Source organism: Nilaparvata lugens, chromosome 11 (genome assembly GCF_014356525.2).
Source record: "Nilaparvata lugens isolate BPH chromosome 11, ASM1435652v1, whole genome shotgun sequence".
Taxonomy (NCBI): Eukaryota; Metazoa; Arthropoda; class Insecta; order Hemiptera; family Delphacidae; genus Nilaparvata; species Nilaparvata lugens.
Window position 1 is genome coordinate 35,688,170 of NC_052514.1, and position 21,778 is coordinate 35,709,947.

Genomic DNA, 21,778 nt, shown 5'->3' on the forward strand with positions numbered 1-21,778 from the left:
ATGAGGAAGTATTGCCTCTAGCCTTTGCTAGTTGCTACAATTGGTCAATAATTAGAATTAAGAAATTAGTAATCTAAGTTTAGATTAAAGACTGAAGTAATATTGGTAAAGTGTAGCCTCTAGCCTTTGCTAGTTAGCGGATCAGGAAGTATTGCCTCTAGCCTTTGCTAGTTGGCGGGGTTAACCCTCTAGCCTTTGCTAGTTGGTGGGGTTAAGCATCTAGCCTTTGCTAGTTGTCGGGGTCAAGCCTCTAGCCTTTGCTAGTTGGCGGGGTTAGGCCTCTAGCCTTTGCTAGTTGGCGGGGAGAATGGAAATCACTGCTATCTTGTGATAGCTTGGGGTTAATTTTAATTCTAACCTAATTTTAGTCTTAACTTGCATGCAATTTAGTTTTTAGGTGACACTATCCTATCGGTAGAGGAAGTGCACAAGTTATTTCGCATCAAATAGAGTGTATCACCCTTGGAGATGCTGGGATGTGGAGATATTCTTGAGAAATTCAAGAGTTCTCCACTACTCTACTCTACTGAGTATCTTTGAGAGTGAGAAACTCTCATAGATACTGTAGAGTACAACATTCTCTCCTGGCCGTCCAGGTAATTCCTTAGTTAAGTGATAACTTCAATCTATGATTAGCAACTATTTATCAAAATTTTATTGATACCTTAAAATTGGAGAATTATTGAGAAATTCAAGGGTTCTCTAATGAGTATCATTGAGAGTGAGAAACTCTTATTGATACTGTATTGTAGTGATACTGTAGGTTCAGGTACTGCCTTAGTTTAGTCCAAGTTAAGATTTGTATCTTTTTATCAAAATTATATAAAATTGCTTTGTTTTGAAAGTGCGTTACAAGTTTGTTACAGCTTAGCCTACCAATCGAATCCAAGTGCATCATTGTAGATATTTTTCGAAAGGTTAGTAGACTCTTTCAATTTATACTCATCTAGATATCCAGACCTAAGCATAATTATTTTATCTCTCATTTATTAATTTTTTTTTCTTTGATTGCCTGATTATCAGCTGAAACTCCAGCTGATAATCAACCAATCAGAGAGCTCCCTGTCCTACAGATCTGTCCTTTGTCAGTTAAAAACCGCCTGGAAAAACGCTTCATTTGGCTTGTCCCTTATAGTTGACTGAAACACTGGAAATCATAATTTGGGTTTTTTTAAACTATCATATTTATTCAAGTCTTAAAAGTTATTTTCTGTGATCTATTCCAATATCAAGTCATGATTATCATTGACCGAGCGAAGTGAGGTCTTAGATCCAAGTCGACGGTTTGGCATTTCTCTCAATGTTTAAATGTTTGTATGTTTATATGTTGCGCATTTACGGCGAAACGCGTTAATAGATTTTCATGAAATTTGACAGGCATATTCCTTTTTTAATTGGGCGTCGACGTATATACAAGGTTTATGGAAATTTTGCATTTCAAGGATAATATAAAAGGAAAAAGGAGCCTCCTTCATAAGTAAAAATCAGACTATAGAATTATTCATCATAAATCAACTAACAAGTGATTACACAGATGTGTGGAGAAGCTAGTCTATTGCTTTATTTCCATAAGGTCTATAGTTTCAATCGGGTACTTGTGGATGAGAATACTGCGTGAGGTCTACTGTTCACAGAACTACTAGTAGTCTTTTATGATAAATAATGTTAGATAAAATATTCAATTTAGTTATTTGTGTTCAACAGTAAATTATTAATAAATGGGATGATTAATCAAAGTTTTGTCTCTTTCAAACAGGATTAATATGAATCTGAAGAAACAAACAATTATGGAGAAGCATGTGGATCATTATGAAGATGCCACCAGCTACTCAATGCATTGGAGAGCAGCTCTACTACCAAAGTGGAAATATGGATCACTCAATGTGGTATGAGACATCTGCTATTTATATTATTAGTTGATTAGGATAGATTTCTAACCCTTCCCAATAACACAGTTGGCAAGGGCTGGGATGTTTATGATCTTGTTAGGGTCACTGTAGGATATTTACAGTGTCAGTTGAATGTTTCATTTCTGATCAGTGCCCTTTGTGGTGGTCTCACGGCTTTTTCATTATGGTTGCGGGCTCAGTACAGCACTAATTTGATGAGCAGGTGGTACTGTTACACTGTGGCCTGGTCTGATCTGTTCTATGAGACTGGCGATGCAAATATTAGATTGTAGTGCCTTCAGCAAACTTAGGAAAGGGGGTATAAGAATTATTTGAGTTGAGAATTAGAATTAAGAAATTAGTAATTTATTTTAGATTTAAGTCTGAAGTAATATTGGTAAAGTGTAGCCTCTAGCCTTAGCTAGTTGGCGGGGTTAAGCCTCTAGCCTTTGCTAGTTGCTATATTAAGTTAAGAATTAGAATTAAGAAATTAGTTATCTAAGTTGAGATTTAAGACTGAAGTAATATTAATAAAGTGTAGCCTCTAGCCTTTGCTAGTTGGCGGTGATGAGGAAGTATTGCCTCTAGCCTTTGCTAGTTGGCGGATTTAGCCTCTAGCCTTTGCTAGTTGGCGGGGATCAGGAAGTGTAGCCTCTAGCCTTTGCTAGTTGGCGGGGTTAAGCCTCTAGCCTTTGCTAGTTGGCGGGGTTAAGCCTCAAGCCTTTGCTAGTTGGCAGGGTGAAGCCTCTAGCCTTTGCTAGTTGGCGGGGATCAGGAAGTATTGCCTCTAGCCTTTGCTAGTTGGCGGAGTCAAGCCTCTAGCCTTTGCTAGTTGGCGGGGATCAGGAAGTATTGCCTCAAGCCTTGCTAGTTGGCAGGGTGAAGCCTCTAGCCTTTGCTAGTTGGCGGGGATCAGGAAGTATTGCCTCTAGCCTTTGCTAGTTGGCGGAGTCAAGCCTCTAGCCTTTGCTAGTTGGCGGGGATCAGGAAGTATTGCCTCAAGCCTTTGCTAGTTGGCGGGGTCAAGCCTCTAGCCTTTGCTAGTTGGCGGGGCCAAGCCTCTAGCCTTTGCTAGTTGGCGGGGTTAGGCCTCTAGCCTTTGCTAGTTGGCGGGGAGAATGGAAATCACTGCTATCTTGTGATAGCTTGGGGTTAATTTTAATTCTAACCTAATTTTAGTCTTAACTTGCATGCAATTTAGTTTTTAGGTGACACTATCCTATCGGTAGAGGAAGTGCACAAGTTATTTCGCATCAAAGAGAGTGTATCACCCTTGGAGATGCTGGGATGTGGAGATATTCTTGAGAAATTCAAGAGTTCTCCACTACTCTACTCTACTGAGTATCTTTGAGAGTGAGAAACTCTCATAGATACTGTAGAGTACAACATTCTCACCTGGCCGTCCAGGTAATTCCTTAGTTAAGTGATAACTTCAATCTATGATTAGCAACTATTTATCAAAATTTTATTGATACTTTAAAATTAGAGAATTATTGAGAAATTCAAGGGTTCTCTAATGAGTATCATTGAGAGTGAGAAACTCTTATTGATACTGTATTGTAGTGATACTGTAGGTTCAGGTACTGCCTTAGTTTAGTCCAAGTTAAGATTTGTATCTTTTATCAACATTATATTAAATTGCTTGTTTTGAAAGTGCGTTACAAGTTGTTACAGCTTAGCTACCAATCGAATCCAAGTGTATCATTGTAGATATTTTCGAAAGGTTAGTAGACTCTTTCAATTTATACTCATCTAGATATCCAGACCTAAGCATAATTATTTTATCTCTCATTTATTGATTTTTTGTTCTTTGATTGCCTGATTATCAGCTGAAACTCCAGCTGATAATCAACCAATCAGAGAGCTCCCTGTCCTACAGATCTGTCCTTTGTCAGTTAAAAACCGCCTGGAAAAACGCTTCATTTGGCTTGTCCCCTATAGTTGACTGAAACACTGGAAATCATACTTTGGGTTTTTTAAACTATCATCTTTATTCAAGTCTTAAAAGTTATTTTTTGTGATCTATTTCAATATCAAGTCATGGATATCATTGACCGAGCGAAGTGAGGTCTAAGATCCAAGTCGACGGTTTGGCATTTCTCTGAATGTTTAAATGTTTGTATGTTTATATGTTGCGCATTTACTGCGAAAAGCGGTAATAGATTTTCATGAAATTTGACAGGTATATTCCTTTTTTAATTAAGCGTCGACGTATATACAAGGTTTATGGAAATTTTCAATTTCAAGGATAATATAAAAGGAAAAAGGAGCCTCCTTCATACGCCAATATTGAAGTAAAAATCAGACTATAGAATTATGCATCATAATTATTATTATGATGCATTCATGCATCATTTTTATTATTATTATTATTATTATGCATCATACGCCAATATTGAAGTAAAAATCAGACTATAGAATTATTCATCATAAATCAGCTGACAAGTGATTACACAGATGTGTGGAAAAGCTAGTCTATTGCTGTATTCCCATAAGGTCTATAGTTTCAATCGGGTACTTGTGGATGAGAATACTGCGTGAGGTCTACTGTTCACAGAACTACTAGTAATCTTTTATGATAAATAATGTTTGATAAAATATTCATTAATCCATGCTTTGTTAATCTGAAGAGGATTGATGACAGTACATTATATTCAATTATTTTATTTGAGTTTAACAGTCAATTATTAATGAAAAAGATAATTAATCAAAGTTTCTTCTCTTTCAACAGGATTAATATGAATCTGAAGAAACAAACAATTATGGTGAAGCATGAGGATCATCATGGAGATGCCACCAGCTACTCAATGCATTGGAGAGCAGCTCTACTACCAAAGTGGAGATATGGATCATTCAATGTGGTATGAGACATCTGCTATTTATATTATTAGTTGATTAGGATAGATTTCTAACCCTTCCCAATAACACTGATGGCTAGGGCTGGGATGTTGTATGATCTTGTTAGGGTCCCTGTAGGATATTTACAGTGTCAGTTGAATGTTTCATTTCTGATCAGTGCCCTTTGTGGTGGTCTCACGGCTTTTTCATTATGGTTGCGGGCACTGTACAGCACTAATTTGATGAGCAGGTGGTACTGTTACACTGTGGACTGGTCTGATCTGTTCTATGAGACTGGCGATGCAAATATTAGATTGTAGTGCCTTCAGCAAACTTAGGAAAGGGGGTATAAGAATTATATGAGTTGAGAATAGGAATTAAGAAATCAGTTATCTAAGTTTAGTTCTAAGACTGAAGTAATATTGGTAAAGTGTAGCCTCTAGCCTTTGCTAGTTGGCGGGGTTAGCCTCTAGCCTTTGCTAGTTGGCGGGGAAGGAAAAGTATAGCCTCTAGCCTTTGCTAGTTGGCGGGGTTAAGCCTCTAGCCTTTGCTAGTTGCTATATTAAGTTAAGAATTAGAATTAAGAAATTATTTATCTAAGTTGAGATTTAAGACTGAAGTAATATTAATAAAGTGTAGCCTCTAGCCTTTGCTAGTTGGCGGTGATGAGGAAGTATTGCCTCTAGCCTTTGCTAGTTGACGGATTTAGCCTCTAGCCTTTGCTAGTTGGCGGGGATCAGGAAGTGTATAAGAATTATTTGAGTTGAGAATTAGAATTAAGAAATTAGTAATTTATTTTAGATTTAAGTCTGAAGTAATATTGGTAAAGTGTAGCCTCTAGCCTTAGCTAGTTGGCGGGGTTAAGCCTCTAGCCTTTGCTAGTTGCTATATTAAGTTAAGAATTAGAATTAAGAAATTAGTTATCTAAGTTGAGATTTAAGACTGAAGTAATATTAATAAAGTGTAGCCTCTAGCCTTTGCTAGTTGGCGTGGATGAGAAAGTATTGCCTCTAGCCTTTGCTAGTTGGCGGATTTAGCCTCTAGCCTTTGCTAGTTGGTGGGGTTAAGCCTCTAGGCTTTAATCACCGCTATCTTGTGATAGCTTGGGTTTAAACTTATTTCTAACCTAATTTTAAAAATTAATTTGCATGCTATTTACTTTATAGGTGACACTATCCTATTGGTAGAGGAAGTGCACAAATTTATTCGCATAAAAGAGGGTGTATCACCCTTGGAGATGCTGGGAAATGGATATATTCTTGAGAAATTTAAGAGTTCTCTACTACTCTACTCTACTGAGTATCTTTGAGAGTGAGAAACTCTCATAGATACTGTAGAGTACAACATGGCGGGCCAGGTAGTGCCTTAGTTAAGTAAAGAGTTATACCCTTCAAAATAATTGGAGAAATTGTTGAGAAATTCAATGGTTCTCTAATAATTTTTTTTTTTTTTTTTTTTTTTTTTTTTTTTTTAGATTACGTCCTAAAGACTCCAGTCATGGAGTATAAGACAAGTCATGTTATTACATAATAATTCTAACACTAAGTAGTTCAACCTAGTTTAGGTTTGAAAGAAATTCTTGTACACTATAAAAAGCTTATCAACTAAATATTTTTCATTTGTTTTTTGAAAATCTTCAAATCATCATTACTTTTCAAGATTTGAGGTAGCTTGTTATAAAATTTCCTACCAATATAATCTGGTTTTTGTTCAAATAACCTACTATTGTGACCCATTATATGATAATCTGCTCTGTTTCGCGTATTATACTCATGAACATCTGAATTCTGGATCACACCACTCGTTTTCACATGCATTACAACTTCATATACATACAAAGATGGCACAGTTAATAGACCAAGCTTTTTAAATAAAGGCCTACAAGAGTCTAACCTATTCACTTTCTCTATACATCTGAGTGCCTTCTTTTGAATCTTAAACACTCTGTCCATATTTTGTTGAGATGAATTACCCCATACTAAAATAGCATACCTAATATGAGATAGTATAAGTCCATGGTAAGCAGTTAACAGTAGTTTTTTATCATTCAGCCTAGCAAGCTGCCGCAGGACAAATACCCCAGATGATATCTTATTACATATCCTCTCAATGTAAGGATGCCATGTTAATTTCCTGTCCAATAAAATTCCCAAGAATGCTACTTTCTCTTCTTGGTCTAATTCATTTTCCTCTACAAACACATTTATTTCTCTATCCTCTACTGAATTATATTTACTTTTGAATTGTAGGAATTGACATTTCTTACTATTTATTGTTAATTGCCTTTGCTTCAAGAATTGGACAATTGACTGTACTCCAGTAAAAGCATTTATTTCTAGACTATCTAATAAATAATTGTTAAAGATAAGCGATGTGTCATCAGCAAACAACAGAGCTCTGTGATCTTTTAACTCTTTTGGTAATTGGTTCACATACAACAGAAACAGTAAGGGACCCAGAATTGAGCCTTGAGGTACTCCAGCCTGGACCTCCAGTTTTTGAGATTTAATTTTTACTATTTCATTCCCATCCACCTTGGTAAGCTCAACACACTGGTTTCTACCTATGAGATATGATTCAAACCATTTTAGTTCTATACCATTCACACCTACAGTTTTTAGTATTTCCAATAATATTCTATGGTTCACACAATCAAAAGCTTTGGATAAATCAAGAAATATTGCGGCTGCCTTCTCACCTGAATCTATTATATCTATTAGTCTTTCAACAAGGGATACTATTGCAGTCTTAGTAGATTTCCTTTCTGGAACCCATGCTGTTCATCACATATGAAATTAATTTCTTCCAGGTGCATCAATAACCTATTTAAAACTACTCTTTCAAAAATTTTACTTATTACATTTAGAATACTAATGGGTCTATAATTTTCAACTCTTTCAGAATCACCGCTCTTGAAAATTGGCAAAATTTTTCCTTGTTTCAGATCATCAGGGAAAATACCCTGCTCTAGTGAAGTATTAAGGAGATGCAATAAAGGGTCCAGTAATTCATTTTCACATTCTTTTAAAATTTTGCTTGAGACCCCATCCAATCCTACTGTTTTTTTGTTATTCAAATTTTTTATTATTCTTGACAACTCATCTCTTGATAATGGATGAAATTTAAATACCTTTTCAATTGGCTCAGCATTTAATGTAGTTGTATTATAAGTATTAGTGTTCAGTGACTTTTGGAGATTATATGCAACCTGTTGATAATATTTATTGAAAAAGTTACAAATGTCTATACTATCATCCATATAATTTCCATGTTCATCGATTATCCTAGGGACATTAGTAACTGTATCCTTTTGAGCTGCTCTCCTATTTCTATTAATTACCTCCCAAACAGCAGAGTTAAAATTGGTACTAGTTGTTAATATTTCAGCTGTTTTCTTACACTTAGCTTTCCTCAATTCTTTTGCATAGTTCTGTTTTTCTTTAGACATTTGTATTTGACCTCACTCGGAACATCCCTCACTAATTTAAATTCCTCATAAGCTTCCCTAACAATATTTCTTTGAGTAAGAATATCTTCAGTTATCCATTCATCTACTTTGTTTAATTTACTTTTTACTTTGACTTTTTTTATCGGACAGCATACACTAATGTGAAATCTTAGAGTATCAATGAATTGCTTATATTTGTAATTTAGGTTACAACTGTTATAAACACTACTCCAATTTTCTTGAAGCAGTTTCTGCTTCAAACAATTTATATTTCTAGCTCATATTGCTGAATTTCTTTCACAAAAGTTTTTTTTCTGCTTGGATTCTGGCCCTGCAACTTAACATCTAAAATTTGATAGTTATGATCTGATAGATCTGAGCTACCTAACCTGACATTACAACCTTCTATATTTGTGAGGATATTATCAATAATTGTCTGTGAAGTTCGAGTTACTCTTGTATATTCGTGGACCTTAATTTCTAAATTATTCATATTAATAATATCTCTAATATCCTCTGTCATTTTATCCTGCCTGGCAAAATCGGTATTGAAATCTCCTACTACTATAACATTTGTGAAACGAGCGGTTGTAATTTCCAAAAGTGTATGGAGCAGCTCACAAAATTTTTGCCAGTCTCCATTTGGTGACCTATAGATACCTAACACTACTACCTCAAATCGATCATCAATTTTTAACCTTAGTCCCGTCACCTCTAAATCCATCTCAACAGAAAATCTCTTAACAAAATCCAGTTCATAAGTTTGGGTATGTTTAGCATTGCTAGTGAATATACATACACCACCACTTCTATGAGCTATTCTACAAAATTCTGATCTCAGTGAATAGCCTGGAATCCTAACTTGATTTATTTCCTTTATTTTTAAGCCATGCTCTGTGAAAATAACAATGTCAGGATCCTCCTGTTTAAGAAATACTTCTAATCTGTCAATTTTGTTGCGAAGATACTGAATATTTTGATGATAAATACTAAAAACCTTACCATCTTGTGCTACTCTATCTCTAGCATTTGTAGCTATTTCCCTTCCCTGTTTTGAGCCAATTTACTAAAAAATCGTTATTTGTTTTTTTGACTGTTTTTAAACCAGAGGATTGCAAACGGCTTTCAATCAGCTCTGCCAATCTATTACAAAAGATTACTTTGCCAGATCGATTTAGATGCAACCCATGATTAGTGAAGTTATGTCTTTTCAGCCTTTCATTTAGAAAACAAATCCCCAGTTGTTTAGAATTCTTATTTTTTAGGCTGTTGATTGTATTATGGATTGATTTGTTTGTCGAATTGATTGCTTCATTTAATTCTGGCCTATCAAACCTATTAGGAATAGTACTTATTATTAAGTTTGTTTTTTTGCTGAGTGGCACAATTTCCTTGATTTTTTCTGTTACTTGAGGAAGATGATTCAAGTTAGGTTCATTTATATTATTTGAGCCACCCAGTACAATTAGATAGTCATTTTCATCAAAGTCTTTAGTTTGTTCCCTAGCTGACTCTACAACTGCATTAATTGATGCACTTGGCTTGAAAAAACATTGGACATCAAATTTATTTTTAATCTTTTATCAAGGAGATCACTGCAATCACGTCCATGACTGGACGTCAGTAGCAGAACTCTCCCTTTCCTATCTTTATTTCCCTCAGCTATATTTTTGGTTGCTGTCTTCAAAACCTCACTGTACGTTTTATTTCGACCATTTTCAGAGCATTTCCCATCATTTAGGTTAGATTCTATTTTTTTGCATTTGGACGGAGGTTCTATCATACATTTAGTATTATCAAATTTAGATTTTAGTTTCTTTATTTCCTCCGACATTAGACTACATTGATTTTTTAGATTTAGTATTTCTTTTTTATGGTCTTCATCTTGTAATTTTATAATCAGTTCCAAAGATTTAATTTCTTCTACCATCCCTAACCTTTCTTCCTCAGACGTTTTTAGAGTTACTTCTAATTGGTTTTTAAATTAGTGTGGCTACTTTGTAGTTGAGCAACTTTTTCGGCTAAAGTAGTTTGAAGAACTGGGGTTTTTGGTTTTGGCGTTTTTGAATTTTGGTTTTGGGAACGCGTAAGTACTCCCGCTATGTTTACATTTCTATTATAACCTTCGGTGTTTTACTTGAGCTCATCTTCCTATCTAAGAAATTATATTACTTGCAATAATAATAATTGATTTATAAATGATAGGATTTTAATTTGGTTATAATTTTAGTCAAGTAAACTATCTATGTTTATTTTTAAATCTCGAAAACCTAACCTCAAACTAACCTCTAAACGGTGTTTGGCTTATTAAAATAGAATTAAGAATTAAAATCTAAAACAAAATGATAAAACGTAATCAAGAAACAATAATGAAATAAACACAAAATTTGTACTAATCCGTGACTATTTATAACACAAAATCTTCCAAAACCCAGGAGCGAAATTATGTAGTACTTTCATTCACAACCTCTCAAGGTCAATATTAATATAATTGAAAATACTATCATAGATGCAGTAAGGCGTCACCAGGAGACATGCCTGGTGTTTCAGGTAGTGTTAGTTAAGTTTAGTGATAAGTCCAAGTTGTAGTTCATAATCTTCTATCAACATTGTATTAAATTTTTCTGTTTCTTGAGTAAGTTTTAGGTTCGTCGTGGCGTCTCTCCCCAAGTGTACACACATTCACAAATATTCACTGTGTGCATTTAAATAGTAACTAATATTAATAGTATTCACTGTTTTACAATAATATATTATTATTGTATTTGATATTATTCATTGTATTCAATTGCTCTGTTTCTTAAGATTGTTTCAGGTTCAACACAGCATCTCTTCTCATATAAACACACAATCACAGCTATTTGTTACAATAAAATATTATTCTTTTCGATATTATTCATTGTATTCAATTGCTCTGTTTCTTAAGATTGTTTCAGGTTCAACACAGCATCGCTTCTCATATAAACACACAATCACAGCTATTTGTTACAATAAAATATTATTGTTTTCGATATTACTCATTGAATTCAATAGCTCTGTTTCTCAAATTCGTTTCAGATTCATCGCAGCATCTCTTCTCGAATAAACACACATTACAGCAATTAGTTCATCTTCACTTTGTGCATGCTTTGTGTTATTATGTCACATCTTCAAAAAATTGTGTTTTTTATCAACATTGTATTCAATTATTCTGTTTCAGTTTTAATATATTTCAGATTCATCAGCTCATCTTCTTGAACATCGATTCCTCTATGTTTACTGTATGCATGCTTTGAGTGATCTATGTTTCATCCTGTACAAGTTGAGTTTTTTATCGACATATTTGAATATTTCCTATAATATGTGAAATATTTCTTCTATGTTTGGTTTTAGAGCATCTAGATTTGGGTTTTGTGAAGTGAACAACTACAAGACTGAACCTATTTAGGACTATGTGTTATCTAAATTTGGGAGAGGAATAGCACAAGGTTACCTTATTTTCTTCTCCTTATCATTTCAATTATGTACTTATTGTATGAGTGAATGAATAATTCATTCTTAATTATTAAGAATGAATTTTTTATCAATTTCTCAGTTTCTCAAGTATGTTCCAGATTCATTGCGACTTCTCTTCTCAAGAGTTCACACACTCACATCTTTCACTACATGTTTATGTGTGTATGCTTGGCCTGATTTATATTGTATCTTGAACAAACTGTGTTTTGCTTATTTGTTGTATACTATTCACTCTATGTATTGAATGTGGTTCTGGTTATTTGTAAGCATACTATCAACTCATATTGAATGTGACGTCAAGAATTTTTGGGATTATGAGTTATTTATTGCATACTAATCACTTATAGCATAGTGGTTGTTTGTTATATGCATTGCATGTGTTGTGGTTATTCGTTGCATAATATCCACTTATATTGAGTGTGACGTCAGAAATCTTTGGGATTAGGAGTTATTTATTGCATACTAGTCATTTATTTATAGTTTTGGATATTATGTCAGGCATGTGATGGACAACTTATAATACCTACATACTTTCCCTATTTAATGAATGAAAAAGAGTAAGAAATTGTCAAAAACCACAGATTTAAATCTTTTACTTATAGCGAATTTCTTAGTCTATTTCATTCAATATGAATAATTACCACAATATCAACTTCTCAACTACACAAAAAGTTTTCCTACTTACTTTTCCCTAATAATTATAATAATATAATATTATTATTCAAAACTAACAGGTAACCCGTGCTCCACATGGGTCATTTTAAAACTTGACATAATGAAATCTTGAAGAATTGAAAATAGGCCTATAATCATCCCCGGTTAATCAAGAACCTATATGCAAAATTTCAAGTTAATCAGTCCAGTAGTTCAGACGTGATGATGCGTCAAACATATTTTTTCTATCCCGTACGTGTATAAGCCAGTTCTTTCCTTTATTATATAATAGATAATAATGAAATTTGATAGAAAACTTTATTAACCTGTGAAATAATTCATGACTATTGTACGTTAATCTATGTCAAATTATTCTTGTACTTATGTTATTATAATTAATTTATGTTTTTATGTAATTTGTCTATTGTAATAATTTAGAGGTGGTTGGGGTTGGCTATAGGAGTGTTGATGAAGCCATCTATTGTAAACTTTGTTCTTCCAAGTTTGTTACCAATATTCATTGTAACCAAGTTATTTGTGTGCTTAAGATATAAATATTTTTATGGAAGTTTCAGTTGAAAATTCATATCTATTTTTACCTTTCATTTGTCTTATATTCTACTCTTGTGATATTCTATAGTGAGGTCCACGTTATAATGACAGTATTTGATCAACTTTGGTTTTGCTATCCTTGTCTATCATTCGACAAATACGGTGGTACTATCTTTTTCTAGGTCCACAACGAAGACAATTATGTTTTTGACAGAAAACATATGTTTATGTGTAGAAATATAATTAGTTAATGCAGAGAATCGGCATCGCTATTCTTCTATCTTTATTCACTGCCATTATAACGTGGACCACACTATAGTTATATTGTAGTCTTGTAAAACATAACTGTTATAATTGTTCTATTTGTTCTAACTGTTCTAATTGTTCTATTACATTTATAATTGTTCTATCGTTTACACTTGATATCAATTTATTCATTCACCTATTTGGACGTGTATACTGAAATAAATTAAAGTTCTCATTCCTACGATAGTGATATATTGATTTTAATGTTATCAGCTATTGTAAACTTTAGTTTGTGAGAGAATTTATAATAACTTTAACTAAGCCAGAGCTCAGCTTATAACAGTTATCATTGATTTGATATTGTCTGAATAAGCTTGAAATAAGTTTTAAATAAGCGTTTGTTTTCAAAATCTTTTTAGATTTTTTCAAATTTTATACTTTATTGTTTAGAATTTAAAAGTATAGTTGAATTAAAATTGGGGATTTCAATTTGTTTCATATCTATATTAACTAAATAACTCAGTTATTTGTCTATTATAATTAAATAAGTAATTTGTCTATTATTATGTGGTGGAACGGATTGGCTATAAGGGGAGTTGAGGAGGCCAACTATTCTAAATTTTGTTCTTTTTAGTTAGTAATTTTTATCTGTAACTGTACTCTTTATTTATTTATTAGGTTACGAACAATACAATAATCGGAAAAACCAGGCTATTGCCAAAACTTCTTCAATTTCCTAATTTAATTTCAAATTGTCCAAATATTATACATAGGTTATTTCCATTTCTATTTCTATACCAAATCATCAATCTGAAAATATAAATTGGAATAGAACGAACAATTTTAAATTGTTATAAGCAGAGCCCTGGCTGGTTAACAGTTCATTTCATTTTGTAAGTTGATTTATTTTGACTTTGACACTAAAGTTCACTGTGAAATTGTTATTTTTAGATTTCAACTCTGTTATTTCCAGTTTGAGAGAGAATTTATTTTCTCTAAGATATTTTCTATTGTGAGTAACTTTGAATTAACTTTAAGGAAAGTTGAGGAAGTAAACAAAGTATTGTAAACAAAGATTAGTTTTAGTTAATAAATAAATGTTAATAAATAAAGTAATTTTTTTATTGTAATTAAATTGTGGTGGAACGGGTTGGCTAAGGGGTGTTGAGGAGGCCACTATTGTAAACTTAGAGTTTAGTTTTCAGTTTGTAAGTCAATTTATTGTAAATTTTTCACCTGCTATAAGCTGAACCCTGGTTGATTTATTTAAAAATTTATTAAGATAAATTTTTGCGAGTCACACTTGAAAATTCATATTACCTGTAATTAGTTTTGTCTGATTCAACTTTGTTTTTTCAAGTTTGAGGGAGAATTTTCATTAAGATATATGTCTATTGTAAGTAACTTTGAGTTGACTAAAAGGAGAGTTGAGGAAGTCAGATATTGTAAACTTAAATTAGTTTTTAGCTTGTAAGTGAATTTTAATAAAGTAATTTTTCTATTGTAATTAAATTTTGTGGTGGAACGGGTTGGCTAAGGGGTGTTGAGGAGGCCAGTTATTGTAAACTTAGTTTAGTTTTTAGTTTGTAAGTCAATTTATAGTAAATTTGTCACCTGCTATAAGCTGAGCCATGGTTGATTTTGTTTTGAATAGGTATCTATATAAATATCAAATCAATATTCATGTTAACATCAATTCCTCTAATAAAAATTGTCTCATGATCCATTTTGAAAATATCAATACAAATTTCCTCAAATTGACAAGTTAAAACCTTAATAATTCTATGATCATACTATCATCAATTGCTCTAATATTAATTACTTCATAATTCATCAAAAACTTAATACTAATTTATTTAAATTGTCAAGCCATATCTCAGCTCATGTTGTCAAATTAATAGTACTTATTTCTTGAGATTGACAAGCCAGAGCTTTACTTAAGCTGGGTTTACACCAAAGTTATTAACAAAATGTTAACTTAATCCTTATAGATTCTATTAGATTGAACGGACCTTGACAAACACATATGTTCATCATGTGTATGATAAGTTATGTTCAATCTAATAAAATCTATAAGGATTAAGTTATTAACATTTTGTTAATAACTTTAGTGTAAACGCAGCTTTACTCTCATATCCTACTAACATCAATTCGCCTGATATTAATTAGATTACCACTTCATGAAACATTAAAAAATATTAATACTAATTTCTTCAATTGGTCAAGCCATAACTCAGTTCTTGTTGTCAAAATAATTAATAATAATTTCCCAATTTGACTAGCAAACTTGATTTTATAATCATTGTATCACAATTGTAGGCTATCATAATTCAGATTTTATAATCATTGTATCACAATTGTAGGCTATCATAATTCATTAAAAATATCTACAGTATATTAATTTCATCAATTTTCTCAACCATAGCTCAGCTAATGGCAGGTGGACTATATATCACATTTATTGATCACAAATTTTTTCCCATGTCAAAAATCTTCAACAATTCAACTAATTGGCTACATTGACTATCCTATTCAATAGAAATAATATAATAAGAAAACAAAGATATTGTCAAATTTCACTAAAAATGTTTAGTTTATTATTATGGAGAGATTTCACAACATCACCATCAACTCTACTAAGAAATAATATATTTGAAAAATTGAATTTAGATACATTTTTGCGGTAACTTAGTCTCACTTGAAATTCATATGTATTTTGCCTGCAATTAGATTTGTTTGATTCAACTTTGTTCTTTCCATTTTGAGGGAGAATTTATTTCAACTAAGATATTTGTCTATTTTTAGCAACTTTGAGTTGACTTTAAGGAGAGTTGAGGAAGCTATTGTAAACTTGGATTAGATTTTAGTTTGTAAGTAAAGTTTGAGAAATAAAGTCATTTTTCTATTCTAATTCTATTATTATTACGTGTAATTGAAGATTTTGAAGTGACACATAACCTCTAGCTACATTTGGACTGTTGTATAAGTTAGAATTGGAACCGTTTTGGGCGTAAGTTAGTCTGTGGTACTTTTCTGTAAGTTGTGTAATTCTGAATGATTCAATGAATAAATAAATATTTTTCTATTGTAATTAAATTAATTTAATTTTTATAATTAATTAAACTGTGGTGGAACGGGTTGGCTAAGGGGTGTTGAGGAGGCCATCTATTGTAATCTTTGTTCTCTCAAGTTTTTTCAGTAAATTTATTGTAACCAAGTTATTTGTGTGCCTGAGATATAAATATTTTTATAGAAGTCTCAGTTGAAAATCCATATTTAATTTTGCCTTTCATTTGTCTAATATTCTACTCTTGTGAAACATAAATGACTGATACAGGTTATAGTTTTATAATTTTTTTACCCTTTTTACTTGATATCAATCCATTCATTAATCACTTTTGACGTTTATACTGAAATAAATGATAATTCATATTCTTAATATAGTATTATATTGATTTTAATGTATAGCCTATAATCATTATTTCAATATTTATGATTCTACATGAATAAAGTTAATCTACTTCCATTTCTTGAGTCTTATTCTCCCGAGTTCTATAAGTAAACACTTTAAGAGAAGGGGATTGTGGCCTAATTGAAACTGATATTTGAACTGTTCAAACATTATTTGAACTGTTCAAACATTATTTGAACTGTTCAAACATTATTTGAACTGTTCAAACATTAGAACTGTTCAAACATTAGTTTAACTGTTCAACCATTATTTGAACTGTCAAACATTAGTTTAACTGTTCAACCATTATTTGAACTGTCAAACATTATTTGAACTGTTCAAACATTAGTTTAACTGTTCAACCATTATTTGAACTGTCAAACATTAGTTTAACTGTTCAACCATTATTTGAACTGTTCAAACATTATTTGAACTGTTCAAACATTATTTGGACTGTTCAAACATTATTTGAACTGTTCAATGTTAAATACTTGGTCGAAGGCAATTAAGCATTCTTTATCAAGCACTTAATTCCCTATCAGACCCCTGAGAGACTGTCAATATTATTTGATAATAGAAGATGTCCTATTTAAATATATCCTGAATGCCCTTGGCACCCTAAGGCTCAACTATTTCAACAATTTCATATGTGATGAACAGCATGGGTTCCAGAAAGGGAAATCTACTAAGACTGCAATAGTATCCCTTGTTGAAAGACTAATAGATATAATAGATTCAGGTGAGAAGGCAGCCGCAATATTTCTTGATTTATCCAAAGCTTTTGATTGTGTGAACCATAGAATATTATTGGAAATACTAAAAACTGTAGGTGTGAATGGTATAGAACTAAAATGGTTTGAATCATATCTCATAGGTAGAAACCAGTGTGTTGAGCTTACCAAGGTGGATGGGAATGAAATAGTAAAAATTAAATCTCAAAAACTGGAGGTCCAGGCTGGAGTACCTCAAGGCTCAATTCTGGGTCCCTTACTGTTTCTGTTGTATGTGAACCAATTACCAAAAGAGTTAAAAGATCACAGAGCTCTGTTGTTTGCTGATGACACATCGCTTATCTTTAACAATTATTAATTAGATAGTCTAGAAATAAATGCTTTTACTGGAGTACAGTCAATTGTCCAATTCTTGAAGCAAAGGCAATTAACAATAAATAGTAAGAAATGTCAATTCCTACAATTCAAAAGTAAATATAATTCAGAAGAGGATAGAGAAATAAATGTGTTTGTAGAGGAAAATGAATTAGACCAAGAAGAGAAAGTAGCATTCTTGGGAATTTTATTGGACAGGAAATTAACATGGCATCCTTACATTGAGAGGATATGTAATAAGATATCATCTGGAGTATTTTTCCTGCGGCAGCTTGCTAGGCTGAATGATAAAAAACTACTGTTAACTGCTTACCATGGACTTATACTATCTCATATTAGGTATGCTATTTTAGTATGGGGTAATTCATCTCAACAAAATATGGACAGGGTGTTTAAGATTCAAAAGAAGGCACTCAGATGTATAGAGAAAGTGAATAGGTTAGACTCTTGTAGGCCTTTATTTAAAAAGCTTGGTCTACTAACTGTGCCATCTTTGTATGTATATGAAGTTGTAATGCATGTGAAAACGAGTGGTGTGATCCAGAATTCAGATGTTCATGAGTGTAATACGCGAAACAGAGCAGATTATCATATAATGGGCCACAATAGTAGGTTATTTGAACAAAAACCAGATTATATTGGTAGGAAATTTTATAACAAGCTACCTCAAATCTTGAAAAGTAATGATGATTTGAAGATTTTCAAAAAACAAATTAAAAAATATTTAGTTGATAGAGCTTTTTATAGTGTACAAGAATTCCTTTCAAACCTAAACTAGGTTGAACTACTTAGTGTTAAAATTATTATGTAATAACATGACTTGTCTTATACTCCATGACTGGAGTCTTTAGGACGTAATCTTAAAAAAAAAAAAAAAAAACTCACAGTTACGCGACTCAGGTCGAGAAGAGGACGCGAAACCCACTCAGAGCCAAAAGTTTTTGAACAGGTCACTCCCGTGTTATCGGATGGGCACTTTAAACTGTTGGTCCCGGCTGAAGTATGACAGTCATAAGGCCCAAATGATATAATCAGACGAGGTGGAACTTCCGTCAGGAACTCCCCACCAATAAGAGACATACGAATATTATTATTAAAATTGCGAAGAGCTTAGTTGTCGGGAAGACAGGTTGGCGGCGACCCCTATACTCTGTCCAAACAGGCATGAGCTCTGAAGGATTAGGCCGACCGTCCTACTAGTAACACACAAGCGCAGTCTCCTTTTGTGTGTGAGTGTAAAGGGACGGTCTGCCTACCTGTATACTACTTATTTTACATAGTATATCAATGGCGCAGGTAGGCCGGGCGTTTGTGCCTGCGCATAGGGGAGCGTAGGTCGGTTTAATCTTTCAGCGCTCATGGCAGTTTGGACAGACTATAGTTACACACACATAGATCTTTTGCCGTCCTTACAAATTCTTTTAGATAAAACAGATGATGTTTGTCAAGTTCTGTTTGATCTGGTAGAATTCTTCAGGACGGAAAAAATCGAACCTCCAAAAATCAATGTGTGTGTGTGTAGCCCCACACACAAACCTGCAAATAACTCTAAATCATAACCTATTCTGGGCTAATTTTCAATCAAAATTCTGGTATGGGATAGTAAGGGCTATACGCTTGTTTTCCCGTTTCCAATCAAATAAAAATCCCGTTTCAAACAAAAATCTATGTGTGTGTGTGAGGGACTTAACTGGCTTTAGTCATAGAAAAACAATAGCGTAAGTAGATATCCCATGGTATAGGGTGTTTATGTCGCAACTTTTACTGTTATTTCAAGCCGATAGTTCATGTAAAGAAAATAATAATAATATCGAGTGACCTGGCTGGCTCAGGTCTGGTGTCAGAGTTTTCAGGTCGCAACTGATCAATTTCAGGGCCTCTGACATGACGTAACGACTGCTTTTTAGGCAGCTGGGACCGACGGTTTTAACGTGTCCATCCGAAACACCAACATAGTTCATGTGATTTCTTTCCCGTGAAGCTGTGTGACACTGGTAGTCTCTTATACTGTGCCGTTCATACACTCTCACCCCAACAAAACAGTAAAATTCGACAGTAATCGGCTTGATATAACAGTAAAAGTTGCGACATAAATTCCCTATACCATGGGATATCTACTTACGCGATTGTTACTCTATGCTTTAGTATAATCGCTTATATCAACTGCAAAATAACTGTAAATCATAACCTATTCTGGGCTAATTTTCAATCAGAGTCTGGAATGGGATAGAAAGGGCTATAAACCTGTTTTCCCTTTCCAATTATTTGATGATTATGTGTTTTTTGTTGAGTAAATAAATGAATACAGATATGTGACTCACTGGAGAGTGGATCATGTTGTCCCTTCGGGGCATAAGCCAACTGGGCGAATGCGGCCTCGTAGCCAGGCGTGTCGTCAACTTGGATGAAGTGGTCATCGGCGTGAAGGGAATCATCCTCAGGCTGCTCGAACAGTCTTATCACTACGTTCAACAACTGGCTCCTACACAATACAAATCAAAACACATCTAACAAATTGCTTAACACGTTCAAGAACTGGCTTCTATACAATACATCAAGACTAATCTAACAGATAATACAACAATTACATTAGGCTCAAATAAAAACAGATCTAACAGATAATACAACAATTGCATTAGGCTCAACTCACACTTACGCGACTCAAGTAGAGAAGAGACTGCGACTCTAGTCTCTTCTCGACGCAGCATGTGTTTCCAAATGGTGACATTCAGACTAGTCGATTCTAGTCTCCGCGACCTCACGACTGTGAGACTGAGTTGAGCGTCGACTCGACATGTTGGTCGAGCCTCGACTTGGTTTGGGTAGTATCATGCCTTTTTCATGAAAGTGAGGTTATGTTTTTTGAAAGTGATGTTTTATCATTTTAGATAAGACAATAATAAGAATTAGATAAGACAATATATTCATAATAATTATTATAAAATTTGTTACATGCTATGTATTGACGAATTAGATCTTACATTTTTAATAAAGTAAGGTTAGAAAATGGAGTAGCATGGGACTGAAGTAGTGACAATGAACGAAAAAGTCTTAAGGTCGAGAGTCGAGGTAGTGTGAGTTGAGCCTTAGAGATCACGTTTAAGGCTCCGGAGAAAGTGCACTAAATATGGGCATAGAGAAAAGATAGCATAAGAAGATATCCCATGGTACAGGGCGTTGATGTTCCAAACTTCACTGTTAACTCAAGCCGATTGTCCTAGTATTAGAAGCTATGTGACGCTGGTAGTCTCTCATACTGTGCCGTTCTTACACTCTCACCCCAACAGTAATAACAGACAGTAGTCGACAGAAATGGGCTTGAACTTTGAAACATAAACGACCTGTACCATGTGATATCTTTTTATGCTATATTTTCTCTATGATATGGGCTTCTGCCAATGAATTTTGTAAGAATGATCAACGGGAAAGATCTTAGAAACGATCATCTGAGGTTTGTTTCTCAATGAAGAATTAACGTCATTTCTAAAGGTACGTACAGACTCATACGCCACGAACACGCGCATTTCGCTTTAAATTCATTAGCTTATTTATATTTGTAGCACACTGTTCCTGTACAAATACAGATATGATAAACATAGCAACTGAAGAAACGCGTGTTCGTTGCGCATAATATTCTATCTACCAATGTTTTTACTCCAATTGTCGTTTGTTACATAAATAAATAAATGAAATAAAATAAACATAAATAACTCTGTACGCACCTTTGAAACTAAATTATGTAAACATAAATAAATGTTTACATAAATGTAATGTTCTCTTTGTGAGAGGGGGTCAAAATTAGGGGATATAGTAATGAACTATTTTATAGATTAAGTGGGAACATTATTTATTTGTCTCTGATGTCCAAGAATTATGTCAGTACATACATGTATAGATAAAATCGTACAACAATTTAGTCGATGCATATAGCATGGAACAATCATGAAATTATACAACAATAAATTTAGAACAACAACATCCAGAAAAGAACAATAATCAACCATGAATCATGACTTAACACATCGTTTTGCAATCATCAAATATAGATTATAACAAAAATTGATTTAACACAACATAATCATGATTTAACAGAACAATA

At 33.3% G+C, this 21,778-nt stretch overlaps 1 protein-coding gene across 1 annotated transcript in view; it reads right to left on the reverse strand.

Moving 5' to 3' along the window:
* The window catches only part of LOC111054938 (exportin-2), a 92,971-nt gene that overhangs the window by 11,855 nt on the left and 59,338 nt on the right, over positions 1-21,778 (reverse strand). The window contains 1 exon segment of the mRNA XM_039437290.1: positions 20,001-20,161. Coding sequence (XP_039293224.1) covers positions 20,001-20,161 — 161 coding nt within the window.